The sequence below is a fragment of the Apodemus sylvaticus genome, chromosome 1 (genome assembly GCF_947179515.1).
Source record: "Apodemus sylvaticus chromosome 1, mApoSyl1.1, whole genome shotgun sequence".
In the NCBI taxonomy this organism is placed as follows: domain Eukaryota; kingdom Metazoa; phylum Chordata; class Mammalia; order Rodentia; family Muridae; genus Apodemus; species Apodemus sylvaticus.
Window position 1 is genome coordinate 61,961,577 of NC_067472.1, and position 20,590 is coordinate 61,982,166.

Consider the following 20,590-nt stretch of genomic DNA (forward strand, 5'->3'; position numbering starts at 1 on the left):
AGGGAAGCCAGGCAAGAAACTCAAGGCAGGAAGTGAAGAGGAGTCCATAGAGGAACAGTGTTTAGTGGCTTGCTCCTCATGGTTTGCATAGCCTGCTTTCTTTTTTCTTTCTTTTTTTTTATTCGATATATTTTTTATTTACATTTCAAATGATTTCCCCTTTTCTAGCCCCCCACTTCCCGAAAGTCCCATAAGCCCCCTTCTCTCCCCCTGTCCTCCCACCCACTCCTTCCCACTTCCCTGTTCTGGTTTTGCCAAATACTGCTTCACTGAGTCTTTCCAGAACAAGGGGTCACTCCTCCTTTCTTCTTATACCTCATTTGATGTGTGGATTATGTTTTGGATATTCCAATTTTCTAGGTTAATATCCACTTATTAGTGAGTGCATACCATGATTCACCTTTTGAGTCTGGGTTACCTCACTTAGTATGATGTTCTCTAGCTCCATCCATTTGCCTAAGAATTTCATGAATTCATTGTTTCTAATGGCTGAATAGTACTCCATTGTGTAGATATACCACATTTTTTGCATCCACTCTTCTGTTGAGGGATACCTGGGTTCTTTCCAGCATCTGGCAATTATAAATAGGGCTGCTATGAACATAGTAGAGCAAAAATATGGAACGCTTCACGAATTTCTTCTCTGTATCATTCCAATTTTAGTATATGTGCTGCCGAAGCGAGCACCATAGCCTGCTTTCTTATCCGACCCAGGACCGCCATGTTGGTTTAGCCGGCTTTCTTTTCTTGGTGTCCCTGACCTCTGTCCCCTCTGGCTCTTACAGTCTTCCCACCTCCTCCTCTGTGGGGTTCCCTGAGACCTGAGGGGAGGGACTTGATAGAGACATTCCATTTAGGGCTGAGTATTTCAATGTTTTGCACTCACTACATGATGTCTGTCTGTGGGTTTGTTATGCTGCAGGCTGAAGCTTCTCAAGACAAAGGCTGAGCAAGACCCCTGAGTGTAGTGGAACATCACTGGGAAACATTTTATTTCTACATTTTTCTGTTGTTTGTTTTGTTTTTAAAGAACAGAAGTATTTGGTTTTACCCTAGATCCCTGAGATATCTAATCTTTGGTTCTTGGTCACTCAAGCAATGTTGCAAATGGGTTCCATTACCTGGAAAGGAAGGGCCTTAAGTCAAATTGGATATTGGTTGGTTACTCCCGCAAGCTCTGTGCCACAATTGCCCTAGCATATCTTGCAGTAAGGACACCATTGCAGATCAAAGGGTTGTATCTGGGATGGTGTTCATGTTTCTCTTTTGGTAGCATAGAGTACCTCCTGTACTGAAGGTTCTAGGATGTGGAGATGAAGGCTCTTGTAGACACCAACTTGACTTCTCCATGGTCAATGAGTTCTGTAGGTGTTGGCTTCAGCAATGGGGCTTTGCCGTCCCAGGTTTGTGGGGAGCAACCTATTGTCTTGGCAACAACTTGGGTTGTTTGGGGGTTCCCATGGGACTCCTTTGGCCAACAACTCAATTAGATGTAACCCAGTCCTGTTATTGGAAGCGTCATTTGGTAACAAGAGATGGCCAATTGAGACTCTGTCTTCCCTATTGTTTGATATTTCATTTAGATTGCTTTCATATTTCCTCCATCATCCCCTTCTCTCCTCCCCCTCCTCACTTGATCCTTTTGTTTCAGCTCCTCCCCATCCATTCATAACTACCTTTTCTGTTTCCCATTTTAAATGAGAACTATTTGTTAGTACCAGTTTTCTCTATTGGTTGGTATTACATCACAATGATGAAATACCTATGCTTTTGAGGGAATTTATTTTGCTCATGATTTTGAAAGGGCAAGGTTAAGGGGCTTTCCTCTGGTGATGGCCTCCTTACTTCAGAGTCTTGGAGCACCAGAGGGCATTCCCATGACAAGAGACAGGATGAGTGTCAATCAGTCAGGAAACTTAAGGGGCTTTACCTTTCATACCCTATTATCACATCATCTTGGCCTGTGGGTATGACTGTTAAGGGTTTATGTGGGAAGACCTAGCCCACTATGGGCAGTACCATTTCCTAGGCAGGTGGTCCAGAACAGTTACAGGAAGGACAAGGTCCTGAGAGCAACCAAGCAAGTAGACTTGCATACATTTATTTCTGTTTCCAGAGGCCCTGTTTCTAAACACCACAGTCAGATTAAGTTTGTATCCTTTTAATCCTCACAACAGAGATCAAACTTGGACACAACATTAAACTTCAATTCAACTGCATCCAAACCATATAATTGCTAAGGGACCAGCCTTAAATCCAAAGGCAGAAGAGCATGGGGAGGCTACCCTGGGATTCACTGAAGTTGTCTTTCAAACAGCTAGTGATCAGGGGCACTCTGCTGAATGTAGCTTCTTAGGAATCATTTAAGATCACATTGGGAGATTGCATTGCAAAATTACATGGTGTCCTGTAGCACACATGTGTAGCCAATGTGTGGAGATGCTTTTCTCCAAATCAGAATCCCCCAGTTGGAAGCCTGAGGGGGCATCACTTCTTACAATGAGAGCTAATGAGTCATCCTAGGAGTTCTGCTTCATGCCTTCAAAGATATTTCCCTGTGTTGGAGCTCCTAGTAACCAACAAAGGAACATCCTGGTCAGAGAGCAGAATGTACAGCAGAGCTGGAAGCCTGGTGGCTCCTGGAGGGTTTGGGCTCCTCCATGCTGGGTTAAGAGACCCACAAGGGTGCTGGCTGAGTAGTGCTAAGATGAAGAAGGGTGCTGCTGCTCATTCTAGGCAGGTTCAGGTAGTCTGGGCTCTGTTGGCCCTCCACAGCAGTGATAAAAGAAATAGTAACAAGAGTCAGGAAGAGATTCTCCCAGGAATGAAGAACTGGAACACAAGACAAACCATAGATGGTTAAAGCCATGCAGACTGACTTGGTATCGGAGCTGCAAAGGTGTGCATTCTCTTAAAGCATCCAGCAGGTATTTTCTCGCACTGTATTGTGTACATTTTACAATCTTTTCTTCTTTCTTCTTTCCTGTCCCACCACCGTTGTGTTTGGGATCCTATATTCCTTTCTCCTTCCCTCCTTTGCTCTCTCTCTGTTTGTGGTTTTGTTTTGTTATTGTTGTTTCTTTGTTCATTCGTTTTTGAAGTGGAGTCTTTCTTTTTAGTTCGGGTTGGCCTCGAACTCATAATCCTCTTGCCTTTGCCTCTTTGAGTGTTTGGATTACACTCTGTCTCTGTCTCTCAGTCTCTGTCTCTCTGTCTGTCTCTGTCTCTGTCTGTCTCTGTCTGTCTCTGTCTCTGTCTCTGTCTCTGTCTCTGTCTCTCTCTCTCTCTCTCTCTCTCTCTCTCTCTCTCTCTCTCTCTCTTTCTCTCTCTCTGTCTCCCTTGTCCTGAGTATTTGTTAGTTTTTGCCGACTTTACACAAACCTAGACATATCTGGGAAGAAGGAATTTCAGTCAAGGAGTTGCTTGCATCAGACTGTCCTGTAGGCAAGTCTATGGGGTATTTTCTTGATTAGTGATGATGTAGGGAGGGCTCAGCCTCCTGTGGGTGTTGCTGCCTCTCGGTTGTATAAGAAATTAGGCTGAGTAAGCCACGAAGCACACACGAGCAGTGCTCCTATGTGGTTTCAGTTTGAGTTCCTACCTCCAGGTTCTTGTTCTGCTTGAATTCTTGCATTGGCTTTCATTGATGGTGGACTGTTACCTGAAAGTATAAGCCAAATAAATCCTATCCTCCCTGAATTGGTTTCAGTCAGTATCTAATCACCAGACTAGGATACTCTGTATATTTGTACTTTCTTTCTTGTAGATTTCATAGGGCAAAGTGTAGTGATATTATAGGAAGTACTAGAACCAAAGTGCTTGCCAGCAGAGACCCTGAGCTTCTATATGGGGAACCGAATACTTGTGACATTGGAGAATCTTCATAGGGAGAAACCCTGTGTGCTTGCAGATGTGTAGTGCCTTATTCAAAGAGAGAATCCTCTTATTTGGGGAAGTGAATATGTGGGAAGGAGGAGGCGTGTGAATCATAAACACAAGGTAGGTTTACAGGCCTTTCCCACATGTTGGCGACAAATTGAAGGATGGTCCTGATTTGGGGGACCCTCTCTTGCTGGGTCTGGGTATGAGGTAGGTTCCTTCCTCAGGGGAAGTTCTCTTACAGGATGCATTTGGGGCCTCAGTCTTGACTAAGTTGATGTATCTCCTTGGGACTTAGCAGTTTTCAAGAACAGGTGACAGTTCTACATAGGGGTGGCTGAACTGTCATGTGACAGTGGCTACAGGAGGCAGAAGTTTTAAAAGGTTCTACCCCCACCATGTTCTGTGACATACCCTCAGTGCGTGATCATGAGGCTATTGTGAATATGCTAAGATTTCTCTCTTACCTTGCAACACAGATGAATGTGTGGACCCTATGCTGAGATAGCCACCCCCAGGAGATCCTTGAACCCAGCAAATCTTCAGAGATAGAAAGCAGGATTGGGAGCCAGGAGCTGTGGAGGGAGCGGGAAGTCAGTGCTGAAAGGGGACAAAGTTTCAGTATGGGAAGATGGAACGTTCTGGAGGCGGATGGTGGGGGTGGATGTTAATTCTGCTGAGCTGTGCACTTGAATGTAGTCAAATGGTCAGTGTCAGGCACAGTGCATTTTACCAGCATTCGAAGAAAGAATTCTTGTTCAGACAAGGAGATCATCATGTGGCCCTTAAAGAAGCCAGCTGGTGGAAGCCAGAGAATGAGTAGCATACAGGAAGGCTCAGCCAGCCCTGTGGGCATGGAGCAGAGTGAGCCAGGGTCACAGAGCAGAAAGCTACCCTAGCTGGCAGCCACCAAGGAGAAAGGGACCACAATTTCATGGCTGCAATAAGTTAGCTTCTTCCAGCAGCCAGAGTGAGCCCAGATGGGAGACCTTCTAGAAGCCTCCAAGTAAGGCCCAGCCAGCTAACATGCCCTCTTGCCTCATGGCCTCTTGGCCTCATGAGAGGCTGAATGGACAACCCGCCCTCCATCTGGACTCTGACCCACAATCATAGCCTAGTGAATGGTTGCTACTTTAAGTTGCTGTTATGAGGACACATGCATGCACACACATACACACACATACACACCATATATATTATACAACACACAGACAATACATATACATATACACTATACATATAAATACTATATATACACTACATACCACATATACACATACCCATACATACATACAGAATATACCACATACATCACATACCTACTTATACACTATGAATACACACACCACACAGATACTGACACCACACACACTACACCACCACACATGTACCCAGACACACCGCACATACATACACACCACACATACCACACATATACACATCACACAAACACACACACACAAACACACCACATATACACACAGACATACATATATAAGCATCCACACTCCCACATACACATACATACACATACAAACACACATACCACATGTACACACATGCATACATATACACCCCCCCACACACACACAGAGATACTCATTGCTATAAGCATGCCCCCTAGGAAAGTGTTCAGGGGCTGGGTTTCTGGGAAGTGATTAGATTGTGAGAATTGTGACCTAATCAGAGGATTAATCCATGGTGGGGTCATAATTCAATGATATTTTAAAAAGGAAACTAGGAGAGGCCAACTTTGAAGAAGAGGTCACTGAGCTGTGCCCTTGAGAGGGGGATACCGTTCTCCCCTGGCCCTTCTCCCTGCTTATGGTGCTATTGTGGAGCCTGTGGGAAGTGGGTCTGGTTGACAGGAGTAGATGAGTATGGTGGGCTTTTGAAGGCTGACCTGACCCTGGTTCCATTCTGCCTGTTCTCTGTACTACTTTTTTCTGGGAAACATGAGCAAGACCTGGTCACCCCAGATGGACCAAAGAAAGGATTCTACCCAAGTTTCAATTTGAATCAATGAGTTTATTAGGGCGAAGAGGAGTTACTGTAAGAGGAGTGTGGGTAATCCCAAACACTGTCATCACCTAAACACCCCACCTCATGGATTCTGGATCATGGAGTCCTGGCTTCACTTAACTCAGCACAATCCAGCATCTCCCAAGACCCTAACTGTCACTGGGCAGGAGGTGGAGGTAGCTGGAATCCCAGGTGAAGAGCTAGTGACCTCTCCTCCCTAAACTACGGAGCATTAGCAGCCCCATGGCCATTACCAAAACATGACTGTCACCATGTGGTTCTGCAGAGCCAAAGTCATGATTTTCTCCATGATGATCCAGAGGAAAGTAGTTGACCTCAACACCTACCTTATGTTCCCGTTACCATAGACATAGCCACTCCTCCATGCCTTCCCTGTTGTGATGGACCAGAGTGTTTCTGAAATCATGAGCCAGAATAAATCTTTCCTGTTTCCAGTAGGTATCTGGCCACAACAATGTAAGACTAACTAACACACCTGGTGGGATATTCTCCCCCTCCCTTGCCCCACCATATGCAAGACAGAGTTTATCTATTCCTTTGAGGATCACGTGAGGGCTCAGGACCAAAGACTATATCTCTGGGCAAGCAGGCAGCAAGCATCCTGCTAGACTCAATCATCCCTAATACTCATGTTTCAGAGGGTTGTTGAATAGTTAGCAAATGTGTGTGCTTCACAGGGGCGTTGAGGCACCAGTCCACCCTGGGTTCATCTGAAGAGGCTGGGTTCCTGGGGCTGGCAGCCATGGGATCTGAGAAGCAAAGGGAGACAGGGAGATTGTTCTCTATGTTCTAGAAAGAACTGGGGATCTGTTCCTGAGAGTTCTGTAGGGATTATGAGGCTGTTGTAGAACATTTGGGAGGGACTGCAAATCCATCCCAGAATGGATGAGAGGGGATGATGGGGCTGCTTAAGAATGGTCTAGAAGGTACTGAAAGAGGGACTGGGGTATAATTTATTCAGAGGCATGCACACATGCCCCTCTTCCTGCCAATCAAATAAATAATAAATGAACAAATGTAGAAAATGCTTGCCTTGCCAGCATAAGGTTCTAAGTTTGATTACTAAAGCCATAAAAATGCCAAACATGGTGGTGCATGCTTGTAATCCCAGTATTGGGGAGGTAGAGACAGAAAGCTCTCCTGGAGCTCTCTAACCTGTCAGTCTAGTTTAACTGGCAAGCTCCAGGCCAGTGAAAGACTCTATTTTAAAGCAGAACAGCATTCTTGAGGATGACAATCAGTATTGTCCCCCAACCTTTACACACATATGTGTGTGTACAATATGGACATTTAAAAATATGTCCCAGAATGCTCTAAAGGGAATGGAGAGGCTGTTTTCAGAACATAGAGGGGCGATGAAAATGCTGGACATAGGAATCCAGATGCTAGGGCATTGGGGTTGAGGGTGTGGGTGGGGTGAGTGAATCTGGCCTACCCCCAACCAAGGAAGGTCCAAGTGCTCTGGGAACAGAAATTTCCTGGCTGCTGGCACTGGGTCCTTCCTGACTTTGTGCATGAAGAGTCCAGATATACTGGTCCAGGAGTTCTGCTGGGCAGTTTGGGGGGTGGGTTGGGAGGGGGCTGGCATCTTTATATCTCTGTGTTGGTGGCAGGGTGACATCAGGTCTCATCAGAGACTGGAAGTGGGCAGAAGAGAAGTGTGCATGTGGAAGCCACCCCTGTCCTCCAGGGCAGAGGTAACACATCTGTCTGTGCTGGGAGACAAAGATACCCCAGGACCCTGTGGCGCTGTAAGACCCTTCAGAAAGAGAGGGGCCTACCGTGGGGTCAGGGAGTATCTGCCTTTCCGATCCAAGCCACAGTAGGAGTGAATGGCAAACCAGAGGAAGGCACAGAGCGTCATAGCATATACCTGGAACAGTCAGGAGAGATGCCTGGGAGTCAATAGCCACCAACAACCATGGAGGAAGATTTTTACCACTTCCAGGGACGTTTCTAGGATTGGGAGATGGAGGGCATAAGCTAGACACTGGGCCTCCTCCCTGGGTCGGGGCTGGCTCCTCCCTACTTACTGGGCCTGGAAGATCCGGGTAGTTACCACAACTAGAGCATTGGCTTACAGGGACCGCGGCTACCTGGGAAGGAGTGAGGCAGGGCAGGATAGAGGGAGGGCCAGGAAGGAAGTGGAGGCTACCGTGAAGGCCAGGCTGGTGCAGGTCAGGGTGGAAGCAATACTGCAGTGTGTCCACACAAAGTTCCTGATGCTCTGGAGGCAGTCCTGGACAAAGGCAGCATGCATGGTTGCCCACCCTGGCTGGCCCTCCCTGCACCGTGTGCTCAGCTTCCCCCAGTTCCCCTTTCCTCCCAGAAGCCCCTGGAGCTGCATGGTTTGCTCAACCAGTGCTGAGGCCAGGACAGTCACTTCTCACAGTTCTTCCCGAGCAGAACTATCAAGCACTCTGGGAAAGAGGTTTCATGAACCTTGAGACTGAGGGCCTGGAGCCTGTCTGTGGGTACAGTGGCCTGCCTACTGCCTGGGGGTCAGATAGGACCTTCGTCTTTTGTTTTAGCTTCCCTGTGCTCCTCTAGTGGGCCACTGTTTGTCCCTAGGCAGTCCATCAGGGTGTGGGGTGGGGGGCATGTACCACAGTCCCCCAGAGACCGCTGTTAGTGGGGGGCAGAAAATTTGATGCTGCAGGTTTCTTCACTGTGGGCCTGACATGAACAGTTTTTCTCTCTAGAACCAGGGAGGTGACCATTGGCATCTGGGACATTCATATGTTGGTATTTTGTTGGGGACAGGCAGAGACGTTTGGGGAGGGTGAGGATGGGCTGGACCATGTGGAGCCACACAGGGTCCTCTTACATTCTGGCAAGCAAGTGGTCCTTTTGGCTCTTACTAGCCTGAGCTGGCCTTTGCTTCACTCTCCCCAAGGATCCTTTCCAACCAGCTGTGGTACCTTGCCACCCTGAGGGTAGGAGGCAGGCGCTGAACTATTTTGTATTTGGGACCTGAGGACTGTTCTTGGGTGAATGGGGCTGCAGTGGGGCTCCCTGACTCTCAGCCCCATCCCAGCAGGCCAGCTCCCTTCCTTTCTGGGCCTTGAGCCATTCCCCACCCTCTTGTTTCTTGGAGGGTAGCCAGACATCTCTCCCCATGAGATAGGGCTGGTTTGTTTCCAGAGCAGCAGGGGGATGGGACAAAGAGGGGGCTGGGTAGGGAGAGAGCCAGGAGGGGAGAGTGAAGCGAAGCCTAGTCCTCGGGGTAGGAGAGCCAGTCCATGCCCTTACTCTAGTACTTTCTGCTCTTTTGGGGCCCCTGGGGACCCCTTCCTACTCTCTCTAAATACCTGATCACCCTGTTAGAGCCTTACAGCTTCTAGAAGCTTTAGAGGGGAGAGGAGGGGAGGGAGGGAAGGTTTTTGATGGCCTGGGGAAGCCTCATAAAGGAGCAAAGAGTGGATGGGGGCACAGGCCTGCTGCCAGCCTGCAGAAGAGAGTTGGGCCTAGGTTAAAGTTAAGGTGGCCATCCCATTAGTTTCCTAGGGGCTACATTCCTGAGACTCTAGGGTAGGTCCCAAGGTGGGAGGGGCTGAAGGGGCAGAAAGAATGAAGATGTCTCTTCATAGGAGAACCTGAGGTGCCCAACCCTTACCTGACCTGAGTCCAGAAGCCTTTGTTCCCCCCCTCCTCACCTCTCTCATGGCCTCCTGGCCCTGACACATGATGGCTCCCATGCTTGCCAGAAGCCCAAATGGAGATTTCTTCCCACAACATAGAAACTGCAAGGCAGACCAGGGAGGAACATAAAGTGGGCAGGTCTAATTGATGGGAAAACTAAGGTGACAAAGCACAAGTGATTTGGGTGATTCTTCAACCTGGGCTCCCCAGAGCTTAGGACCAAAGCTGCTCCTGGGAAAATAGCCACCAGTGGCTTGACCTGGCTTTCTTAGGACCATGTCCCCTTATAGCAGGGCCCTGCTGCTTGCCTGGTGGCTGAATGCTTACTTCCTTGAAGAATACCTAATTCCTTCGTGGAATTCTCAGTTCCTGTTGAACAGGAGCATCACCCTTTTATTTTGCATTGGCCATACATTGGGTAGCCAGTTCTATTTGGGGTAGAGGGGGATGGGTGGGAGCGCAGTCATCTACCCAAAATGGGACCTGTGTTCTGAGACCTTCTCTTGAAGCCTGACCAGGATGGCTGACTCTACAGGATTTCTGGCATCCATTCTCTGGAGCACAGCAAGTGTGACTGCCCTGTCCTTAGCTTACCGTGTCCTGGATGATGGCCAGCTCCTGCCACCAGCTGCTAGATGGGTTCTTCATTGCCTGGTCATACACAAGGTCGTAGGTGTCCAACACCGCATCCTCCACCTGCGCCAGAGCATCATAAGAGGCAATGCCTGAGAGAGACCCAGAGAAGTCCACATCCTGGACCTCCTTCTCCAAAGACTTTCCTCCTACCATGGCAATCCTGTGGCTTGCCTCTTGCCCTTGGGGCTCCCAAAGGTTAAAGAAAAGACCAGCAGAGCTCAGCTACCTAGCCTCCTCAATGGTAGCTTTTGGGTAGCATAGAGTAGCATCCTGGTGCTACTGCTGGCCTGGATATAGGCAATAGGCTCAGACTGCTGAGAAGTGTGGGCAGAGGCCTGGACCCTAGTTGCCTGTTTCCCTAAGGTGCTTGAGGGTCTTTCTCCAGAAATACCCAGTATACTGGGAAGATAAGCTCTAAGTCTTGGAGCAGGGAAGGTAAAGGTATCTAGCATCAGGTACAGGGAGACGAGGTAGAGGAGTAAGGATGCTTGCTGGTCCTGCCTTTGCTCTGCACACAGAAAGCCTAGACTGTTTCTCCATTCTGCTCAGTCCCTACCCTAAGATGCCCTCCTCCAGGCCAAATATGTTTTCAGAGACAAGCTGGAATTTAATCTCTTCCAGGAATGCATCCTGGCTATGTGGGGCTCACTGGCCTCCTGACCCAGGGCAAGTCCTCCTACATCTTATTGCCTTGAAGACCCTGAGTCCTCCCCACGCCCAGCCTCATGCCAGGGCAGCAGCCAGGTCACACAAGTGGTTGTCTTAAGTGGGTGGGGTGGTGTTGAAGCCTTATGTGTCCTCTGGTCCCTCATGCTTTTCAGAATGGCAGGGCGTCTGTGCCATGGCTTGGTGTCCCCTACGGGCCTCACTCACCGGCTGTCTGCAGGTCACAGTGGACAGGTGGTCAGTTAGAGGTGCTTAGTTAATCCAGTTCAGGCCCAAGGCCCCGCAGGAGCCAGGGGAACTCCTTGCTAACTGCTGATCCTGGCACCAATTCCTCCCTCTCCATCCATGCCACAGAGCCAGACATCCCCATGAGTCATCCCAGCTCAGCGTGCCCCAGCCCTCCCCCACTGGGGGCAGGTGCCAAGCTGGCCTTGGTTGCTGGTCAGTTGAGCCCAGAACCCTCTCTTGGGCTCAGCTTCTTTGAGCTTATGGGGCTACTGTGTCCTTAAGGGAGCAAATCCTGGGGAAGGCTGTGAATGTCTGGAGCTATTCTGGAATGGGTGGGGCAGGTACAGAACCGAGCAGGCCCGCTCGAACTAGCCCTTTTTGTGTCGCTCCCTAACACAATTGACTTTATTTCCCTCATGAGTTCTACCACTTTTCAAGGATGTCCCAGTGCCCCGGGGCCCTCTGTCCACTGTCATTCCTACAGGACAATAGGGATGACATCAGCTGTAGAGCTCAGCTCAGCTTGGTTCTGCCCAGCATCCCACCCCCAACGTGCAGAACAACAGAGCCCAGCCTAGACCTTAGAACTGATCCTGGAACCTTGCAGATGAAGCTGAACTCTCTCTGCAGAGCCCAAGCACTGCGGCAGGGGGTAGTGCATAGCCATCTGGGCATTTGGCACCCAGAGTGCTCTGTAAGAGACGGATGCTGGAGGTTTTCATGGGAATAGGGAGGGTGGACCAGAGACTTCCTGAACCAGCGCCACAAGCCTCCATACCATTTGTCTAGGGGTCCCTGCCAATAAGAATACGGGCTGCAGAACTGGCAAGCAGCTTCTGGGTTACAAGCTCTCCCTTGTAAGTGTTTTGTCCAGTGTGGAGGGTGGAGGAAGCCATGAGTGTATGAAGTCCTGAGTGGGTATTTGTTGTCAAGGACTACAGCCTCATGAGAAGTTGGCAAAGCCACCCACTGTGTGAGTCTCACTAAGATTAGCTAAAGCTGCCTCTGTCCAGCTGAATACAGTAAACCCTGTCTTCTTGTTTATCTGTATGTAATAACCCTGCCTCCTTATTCATCTGTATATAATAAACACACTGAGCTGCTGGGGAAAGGAGACTGCAGTTTTCCACCAGAGAGCTCAAGCCACATGATCCCAGATCTCTCTCCCCCCTCTCCTCTCTCTCTCTCTCTCTCTCTCTCTCTCTCTCTCTCTCTCTCTCTCTCTCTCTGTTTGCACAAGCATGCACCTGTCTTTTGTCATCTCTAGTGGCCCCACCCCTCACCCCCCACCTCCATCAAGCTAATCCCTGAAGCCCAAGTTATTGTAGATTGAGACCTTGTGTCCAGGGTACCACCCTATCTTTCTATCTGCCTAGGCTTGGTGACTCCCCTCCCCCACACTTGTCACCTCAGGGTGATACAGATGGGCTGTACAGCCAAGGTTAGGAGGACCCCATGCGGAGCTGCAGGTGGCTTGTGGACCAGCACTGGGTCCTGAGGCTACAGAGACATGCCTGTTTTGTGCTTGGTCTTGACATGAATTATTAAGGAAAGCCAAACAATTCATTTTCCCCTCCTAGGGGACACTGGGAGATTGTGGCCAAGTGGCTCTGCAGCCACCATGAGGGTGTAATGAATAGCCCCATCACTCTGCATTCATCACATAGCAGGCTAAGCCACACTGCCATCCTCACCAATCTTGGATGCCTGCCAAGGCCTGAGTCCTGGGAGGGGGATGAGGAAGGAGCACCCCATCCTCACTTCATGCTGGAGCCCGTGTGTACAGATCAGTCAAGTCTCTTCCTCCTCTGTCCTTCATCCTCTTGTCAGACCCTTGTTTCAAGATGTCTTGTGGATCTCTCCAGGGAGGTTGAGGGGGACTAGGGGGACGTTCAAGTATTACCGGCTGACCCCTGTATCCTTTTTTACCCATGGGACTGGAGGTAGCTGAGATGACGAAGTTCAAGACCCTGACCTGTTTGGCCTGGACTGGCGACCGGTACGAAGAATGTGGATGGTGGGAGGATGTTTTGGTGATTCTGGGCAGACCGTGCTTGGTGTCACATACTACCTCATTCCAGCCCAGGACAACCCAGAACTAGGTCCACATTCCAGCCCACCTGGGAGTGGAGTGGAGCCTGACTGCCCCCCACTGCCCACCACTGCCCCCCACTGCTGGCTCATCTCTACCATGCAGTAGCCCTCCAGCAGGGCCTTCTACTCTCTGTTCACAGAAGCACAGAGGCCCATGGAGGATAAAGGGCATGCTCAAGTCTGTCCTTCTACCCTTGATTTCAAACCCAAGATGTCTTGACCCAGACTACCTCCAGGGAGCTCACCAGGGCTCGCATGGGCCCTGCTGGAATTCAGAACGCCAAGATGGGCCAGCAAACCAGAATCCAGAAGGAAGCCCTATCCCACCTAGGGCCAGGCAGGGCTTAGAGAATTGCCCTAGTAGCCAGTTTTATGAGGGTTGGAGTATTGGGCCCCTTTCTTTCTGTAGACTAAGCCCTGGTTGTTGCTGTCTGTTCTCTTGTCCCTGTGAGGCCCCTGCCCATTCTGGACCCTACGTTTAGGGCTCAGAATGTAAACATAGCTTTAGAACAGGGAGATGGGCTGCAGCTGCTGCAGGCCAACCCGAAGCTAGCCCCTGATACCTGGCAGCTGTCTCGGCTGAGGCCACCCACGCTGTGACCCAATCCTCCAGCCATCCAGACCACCCCTCAGTGGGCAGGGAATGTTCTCCAGAGCTTCTGAACACCTATGCCCTCAAGCTATAGCGAAGGTTCAACCCCCTTCCAGATCCTCTGGAGCATAGATAATATTTTGCCCCTCTAATTTCAGGGTTGATATGAGCCTTGGGGGATCTTCTTGGGCAGGGAAGACAAGCAGAAACTCTGAGCAAAGTGTCTGACTGGTCCAGGTAGAGGGTCCCAGCTGCACTCACCTGGGTGGGGTTGTGGAATCTCCAGAAGGCTACCTGCACCAGGATGCAGAATGACAGGGCGAAGCACAGGAAACCCTGGGGACAAAGATGTTCTGGTCACCGCATAGCCAGGTAGGTGGCCTGGAGAGGCAGATGGATAGCTTCCCCAGCTGGGCTGGGCTGAGGTGCAGGTTTGAGCCCCATTCCCTACGGTGGGGGAGGCTCTTTCTGGGAATTCCTTTCCCAGGCTTTGTGTGCTTCTGAGGACCTGTGGCCTACGGTGCTTCACTGCATCCCTGAGAATGGCAGGCTTTTCCAGTGTGGTGGAGACCCCTGCCCATGGAAGAAACAGTGTCCCAGAAAGGCCAGGCTGCAACTCCCCATATCTGAAACTCTGGCAGCAGAACCTGTTACCCTCTAAAGGTAAATGGGACAACATTCATGTTTTATTTTATTTTTAAATTACATGTATTCTATGGTCACGTATAGGGAGGCCTGGGGAGGCCGGAAGAAAGATGTTGGACCAAGCCACAGGTTGTTCTCAATGGATCCTGGGAACTAAACTTGGGTCCTCTGGAAGAGCAGGCATCCCTCATAACTGCTGAGCTGTTTCTCCAGAATTTCTCATATACCTAACTACCCATCCTTTGAGGTAGGGTCTATGTAGCCCAGGCTGGCCTTGAACTCATGAGCCTCTCACCTTCGTCTTCCCAGTGCTACAATTATAGGTGTGCACAACCACTACATTTTATTCAGTGCTTGTGACTGAAAAAAGGATGTCATACATGCTAGGTGAACACTCTATCAACTGGCCCACATCCCCAGCCGTAAATGTCTCTCTTGAAGGCAGGGAATAGCCACTTCATGCAGGGTGCCTTCTGTTAGTTCTTTGTTTTGTTTCTGAAACATGTTTCCAAGGAAAGCCTAACCTCTACAGCCTGACTCATCCAGAACCACAGCCCACAATGCCAGACATAGGTTTGACACCCCAGAGACTGCCTTCCTCCTCTTTCTTGTGAGTTTCCTACCCTTCCCCTAGACCACTGCATGGATCTCTGTGGTTACTCAACTCCCAACCCTCACCCAAAATGCAAAAAAGGCCATCTTCACACACTCAGCCTTTTCTTCTTTCCTTTAGTTGGGGTACAGACTTCTGACTTCTTTACAGAAGCTAGAGGATAATGCAGATGTCTCCCCTGACCATGTTCTGATCAATACAAGTCCCTACACTTTTGGGTAGTTTCAGAGGGTCATTCTTGACTAGAAATCCTGTTCCTCAGTAGTGCCCAGCAAAGTCTGACCTAGTGACCTCGGATCTGGGTACCCTAGAGCCTCTCCCTGGCGCTCTCGATTGTCGGTCAGCTCCAGGGCCATGCACATAGATTCACCCACTACGTGTGTGACCATCGAGCCCCCCATTTTAACCACTTCCCCACTCTAAAGTGTCACTGGTGTGTTGCTCAATAAATATGGGCAGCTGTGGCCTGACACTGTCAACCCAGCCCCACTCAGGGGTAACCTCCATGAGGAAAAGAGCCCAGTATGCAGAGTGGCCTAGGAACAAACAGCCCATGCCAGGGCTAGCTTAGCTCTACAAGTGTGTGGAAAGAACTGGAGTCAGCTGCACTGGCCCTCAAACGTGGGGTGGGTATGTGCTCTGGAGGAATGGGGAAAATCCCCTTCCCAGTTTCTTCCTGCCGGTTCCAGAGCCTGTCTTAGAGCTGGCCTTGGGGCTGCCTGCTGCTCTGCTTCTCTTTTGCTTTTATCTCCTCCTCTTCTTCCCCCTCCTCCTCTTCCCCCTCCTCTCCTCCCTCCTCCTCTTCTCCCTGCTCTTCTTCCCCCCTCCTCCTCTTCCCCCTCCTCTTCACCCCCTCCCTCTTCTGGCTTTCTTTTCTCTCCTCCTCCTCCTCCTCCTCCTCCTCCTCCTCCTCCTCCTCCTCCTCCTCCTCGTCCTCTTCCTCCTCCCTCATCTTCCCTCTTGCTGGCAGTTGAGGGTTCCTTTCCCCATCTGGAAGCCATTCCTCAACTCTGCCTCCCAGCTGAGGCTGTGAGCCAGCCCAGTCCAGCCCTTTCCAGAAACCATTTCATCGTTCAAGAGTGAGGTCCTCCCCCCTCTATCTCTCTCTGTGTCTCTGTCTGTCTCATCTGTAAGCCCCCTTCTGTGTGTGTGTGTGTGTGTGTGTGTGTGTGTGTGTGTGTGTGTAGAAAGGGTCTTAAGACCTGCATAGTGCAGGGAGAGGTTAGGCCAGACTTAACTGTGACCATTTTCTCTCTCCTCATTCTAAACGAAAATAAATGAATAAACTCGTAAACAACTTGATTTGGCTTCCTGCAGCCAGCTAGCTCTTTCATTTCCGGTGTTGTAGAAGGCGGGGCAGGAAAGAGCGGGGGGGGGGGGGGGGGGGGAATGGGCACAGAGTGGCGTTGGGGGTTGTTTCCACTCCCGTTTTATACGTATTCCAACACACAGGCAGTCACAGATCCTTGGCGCGGGGCAGGCAGATGCAGACTGCGCCCACCGTGCCCACAGGCACAAGCATAAACGTGCCACAAAGAGACTGTAACCACCAGGGGAGCTCCCAGTGACCCTGTGGGGACTGAGCCGGGCTTACTATCCCTGCTGGGGTAGAGGATGATGGGCTTCAGTAAAGTGCAGGGCCTGCACTGCCAGGAGTAACCTTGGGAGCGCAGCTCTGTACAGGAGTCTGGATAGCCTTTTAGCCTAAGCGATATGACAGTACTGCACCAGGCTCTGAGTCCTGTTAGAGCTGTGGAATTGAAGCTTTGAAAGGCCTAGGTGGGTTCTAATGCTCCCGAACTCCTTTGCCCACAAATCAGGTATCAAGCAGGACATGGGAGGAGCTTGGGAATGCCAACTTGGGCTCGGCTGAGCCGGAGCTGGGCCTCCTGGCCCACCTGCTCACCCCCTTCAGCATTACCGTCTCCTCGCTGACTTTGGTGCCCCCTGGTGGCCTGATGTTATATTTGGGCGCAGGCCTCACACGCTGCCTTCTGCACACCCCTGCCTCCATTTTGTTTGTCCTTCATGCTTCCCTCTAGCAAGGTACAAATCCTATGGGATCACAGCCACCAGCCCACAATGACCTTTTCACTAGGGCCTCCGTCTGGGCTCTAAATCTCGGTTGTCTTTGTTTAGTGCGTATTCACGGCTAGCATTGTTCCTTCCCTGCCTGGTGAGGCCTGACTTGCCAGGTTCTACCTATTCCATCACCCAGGCCCACCCAGGACTGGCTGGTCCCTGTAGCAGCTCTAGGATGTAACTCTGCCCCTGGTTCTGGAGACCAAGGGTCATCAGCAAATGTACTGAGCACTTAGACAAGGTTGGAAGCAAAGCTCTCAGCTCAGGTTCCTGGATTCCCCCAGTCTCTCACAGGCAGACTCTGGGAGGTCTGCAAGCAGGGGCACTGGGATGGATGGAGTGGGGAGGAAATGCCCGAAATGGAGGGGCAGGTAAGAGAGCAGGGTATCAGGAAGGAACTGCCCACATTCAGAAGACTAGGAAAAGCCTGGCTGAAACAGGGGAGGGGTGGCCATGGGGAGGGCCCTGAGAGGTAGAATCTGGATTAACCATTGAGGGTTGTGGGGGCACACTGAGACACCCATATGGAGATAGATATTGCAGCAACAAGGGCTTTCTTCTTTGGGGTTGTGAAACCTCTCTTCAATTGCAAGGCAAGGACAGTGGACCTCTGACAAGGAAGCCCGGGTTACAGAAACAGTCATAGGGACTGCCTGGTTCCTGTTGGTCTTCTAATGAGAAGTGGAATTCATCCAATCCTGTCTCCAGACCTGGCTAGGTATCAGAACCAAGCCCTGCTGGGGCTTTTAGAGATAACCTCAGGGTAGAGAGGACTAATTCTCTTTCAGGGGCCCTGCAGCACCTAGGTGGAGGTTTTTTTTTTTTTTTTTTTTTTTTTGACTGGTTCAGGTAGGAGGGTCCTGACCAGGCAAGGGGAAAGTCTTGACTGTATAGGTGGAGGGACTTGCTGGTCTATATCCCCTGACCTTTGCTTCTTTCTGGATACTTCTGCTGGGGTCAGACAGCTCCCTGGTTCTATTTCTCTCCAGCTTTTTTCCCTGGGATCCAGGGTCATCTGGCAGCACACAGAACTTACCGCAGCCATGAGGCCATGGGCCTCCCTCACAGTGGCTATAGTACTCAGCGCAGCTCCTAGGCTCAGGAGTCCTGCTAGGCTGATCCCCACATAGAAGACTGTGGGAAGAGAAAGACAGAGGGTATGGAATCCAGCATGGGGACTGGGCATAGAGGTTGGATCTGAAATCTACTTTGTGAGTCACAGAGCTAGAACTGACCTTCGGGGGTGGGGGTTTCCCAAAAATCTCTGGCCCAAAAGAAGGGACGTCCCATAGCCCAATACCCTCTGTTCTCCTGAGGCTGAGAAGGAAGGGGAAAGGGAAGGGAGCAAGCTAGGAGGCCGTACTCTTTCCCTCATTTTTCCGGCCCTCCCTGCCTCACAGACTATCTTTAAGGACATCCCCATACTCTAATGACAGGTGGCAGTGTGGGGCTGTACCTTATCAGCCCAGGCCCAGGCCCCAGGCTTCCTGCCTGCCGGAGGCCTAGTGCCTTGGAAGGCAGGAACTGTGGTTACCCATCCCCCATTCAGGGGCCTCAAAATTTCCCACTTTTTCCTACCTGGGTGGTTACCTTCCTAGATTCCTTGCATTCCTACCAAGAAAAAAACGCTCTCATTAAAGTGACCTTGCTCTTCTGGAAGTGAGACGCCCTGGCAGGTTTGGTCCTAGCTGGGCATTTTCTGCCCTCTGTATATGGTATTCCCTGCCAAGTCGCACAGGCCTGCCTGAGTGGGACTCAGGGGATTCCTACCCTGAAAGCATAGATCTGGGGCTCGCCACAGCTTGACCACTGCGATGGGGCAGGTGAATCAGGGCAGGAGTGCCTGCTGTTGCCTAAAGCTCCCCATCTTTGTTAGTCCAACCAGGACACTGGGGTGTCCTCTCCCGACCCCTGACCTCTGGCCTTTGCCCAAAGCCAGCTCTCCTGGGCAGCCTAGAGCTTGGGAGTAAGGTCAGTTCCTCCCAGATGCGTTTGGCCCTGGAGCCCTCCCACCACTTTCACTCTGCAGCCATTTCTGGCGTTACTTACCCCAGTAGCTCAGTGTTTCATAGGGGTTCCTCTCCAAGGATGCACGGCCAATCACAGTAAAGTGGTCTCCAAAGTGGGTGACGACTGCCATGGTGGCCACAGAGAGGCCCAGCAGCTGAGAGGGAAGTGGGCCACCATCAGCGGCTGGAGAGGTGCGGAGGCTCCTCACACTGACAGAATGTAGGGCCTGGGCGTCTGGGACCCCCAGCCTGGCTCCCTCCAGCTTCCTGAGTGCATAGGGGCAAGGCGGCTACAGGAGACCAACATATTTCTGTGGGCAGGCATCCACAGATACCGCACTACACACACAGATAAGTAGAAAACACACCAACTTATGCCCACTTTCTCTGAGGACCCAGGAGCTCACATCAAATTGTCTTCAGGGACTCTGTAGTCCCTGTGCTGGCAGTCCCAGTCCCTGGGTCCCAGGCAGCACCCCTCCCAGGTAGTCCTTGCACACTCTAAGTCACCAGACAACCTAGGTTCTCCCAGGCTCTTCCCTAGGCCCTTGGGGTGATAGCTATGTCTACAAGACATTATATACAGATGTTCACAGTCCTCTAAGGGTAGCCACCTGGGATCCAGAACCAGTCTGTGGGACTGTGGTGTGGCAGGAGGGGCGACTACAGTGCTGGAGGCCCAGGCATGGTGAACTCCTCTACTGCCCACCTACCTATCCGCTTCTTCTGCCCCACATGCATGTTACCAAGACAAAGAAGTTGGCGATCAGTATCTGGCATTTGGCAATCTTGATTCGATTCCAGTGCCCCATGGTGCTCAGCTCCTCTCTTCTCTGCTTTTCTCTCTTCTCTTCTCTTCTCTTCTCCTCTCTTCTCCCCTCCCTTCACCTCCCCTCTCCTCCCTTCCTCTTTACCCTCCTCCCTTCTGTGGTTCCCCAGTGGGTGGGGACCTCAGACCACAGCGGACACAGTAGGTATCGCTGTGTTCTCCCATCTGGCAACAACCCTTGTAAGCAAGTGGCTGGGTTGGGGGAAGGAAGAAGGGCAGGCCGGAAGGGCGGCAGTTTCTATACCTGCTGTTGCTCTGGCCTGGCCCAAGACAACTGGGCTTTTATAGGCATATGAGGCCTCCCTTTGGGTGGGCTTGGCCATGCTGCAGCAGGGGGTGGGGGTAGAGAGGGGGTGGAGTTTTGAGGGGAACAGAAAGAGAAGGTGCCAATGCCCGACATTGGTCATAAGGGCGTACTGTATAACCTGTAACTGTCCAGCTACATATAAACCTTTAGTGTTTGGGTTAGACCCTGTGTCCCAAAGTCCTCCTGGGATTAATCCCCAAACAGGACTTCTGCAACTTGCAACTGTGTCTCATGACCTGATGGCATTAACCAATTTATAACCAGCACAGAGGGGAAGAGTGTGATAGAGTCAAATCTCAGGAAATGTCCAGGGGTTGGGCAAACA

At 50.8% G+C, this 20,590-nt stretch overlaps 1 protein-coding gene and 1 long non-coding RNA gene across 8 annotated transcripts in view; one reads left to right on the forward strand and one right to left on the reverse strand.

Moving 5' to 3' along the window:
- Positions 1–20,590, forward strand: part of LOC127693793 (uncharacterized) — a 59,265-nt gene that overhangs the window by 21,672 nt on the left and 17,003 nt on the right. The gene's annotated exons all lie outside the window — the stretch shown is intronic.
- On the reverse strand, positions 1,693–20,207 carry Tspan32 (tetraspanin 32). Of its 7 annotated transcripts, none has more exons than XM_052194887.1 (10): positions 19,843–19,938; positions 19,170–19,284; positions 18,157–18,254; positions 14,042–14,116; positions 10,159–10,260; positions 9,579–9,665; positions 8,078–8,161; positions 7,704–7,795; positions 4,347–4,454; positions 1,750–2,832 (listed from the first exon to the last, which is right to left on the reverse strand). In XM_052194887.1, the coding sequence occupies exons 2-10, from the start codon at positions 19,258–19,260 to the stop codon at positions 2,733–2,735; spliced, it is 837 nt and encodes a 278-aa protein (XP_052050847.1). In that variant the 5' UTR covers positions 19,261–19,284; positions 19,843–19,938; the 3' UTR covers positions 1,750–2,732. The 7 variants fall into 7 exon arrangements, with proteins under 7 accessions (XP_052050839.1, XP_052050847.1, XP_052050830.1 ...); XM_052194870.1 differs by having other exon boundaries at positions 1,762–2,832; positions 19,876–20,205; XM_052194895.1 differs by having other exon boundaries at positions 2,759–3,661; positions 19,876–20,202.

Excerpts from the sequence above, each read along its gene's own strand:
- Tspan32 (XM_052194870.1), bottom strand. The coding sequence starts at position 19,941 with ATGGGGCACTGGAATCGAATCAAGATTGCCAAATGCCAGATACTGATC. Across the intron at positions 14,117-18,156 it reads CCCATGGCCTCATGGCTGCG|GGTTTCCTGTGCTTCGCCCT; the intron begins GTAAGTTCTGTG and ends CTTTGTCCCCAG. Across the intron at positions 4,455-7,703 it reads AGATACTCCCTGACCCCACG|CTCCTGGCTCCCAATCCTGC; the intron begins GTAGGCCCCTCT and ends CTCCCTCCACAG.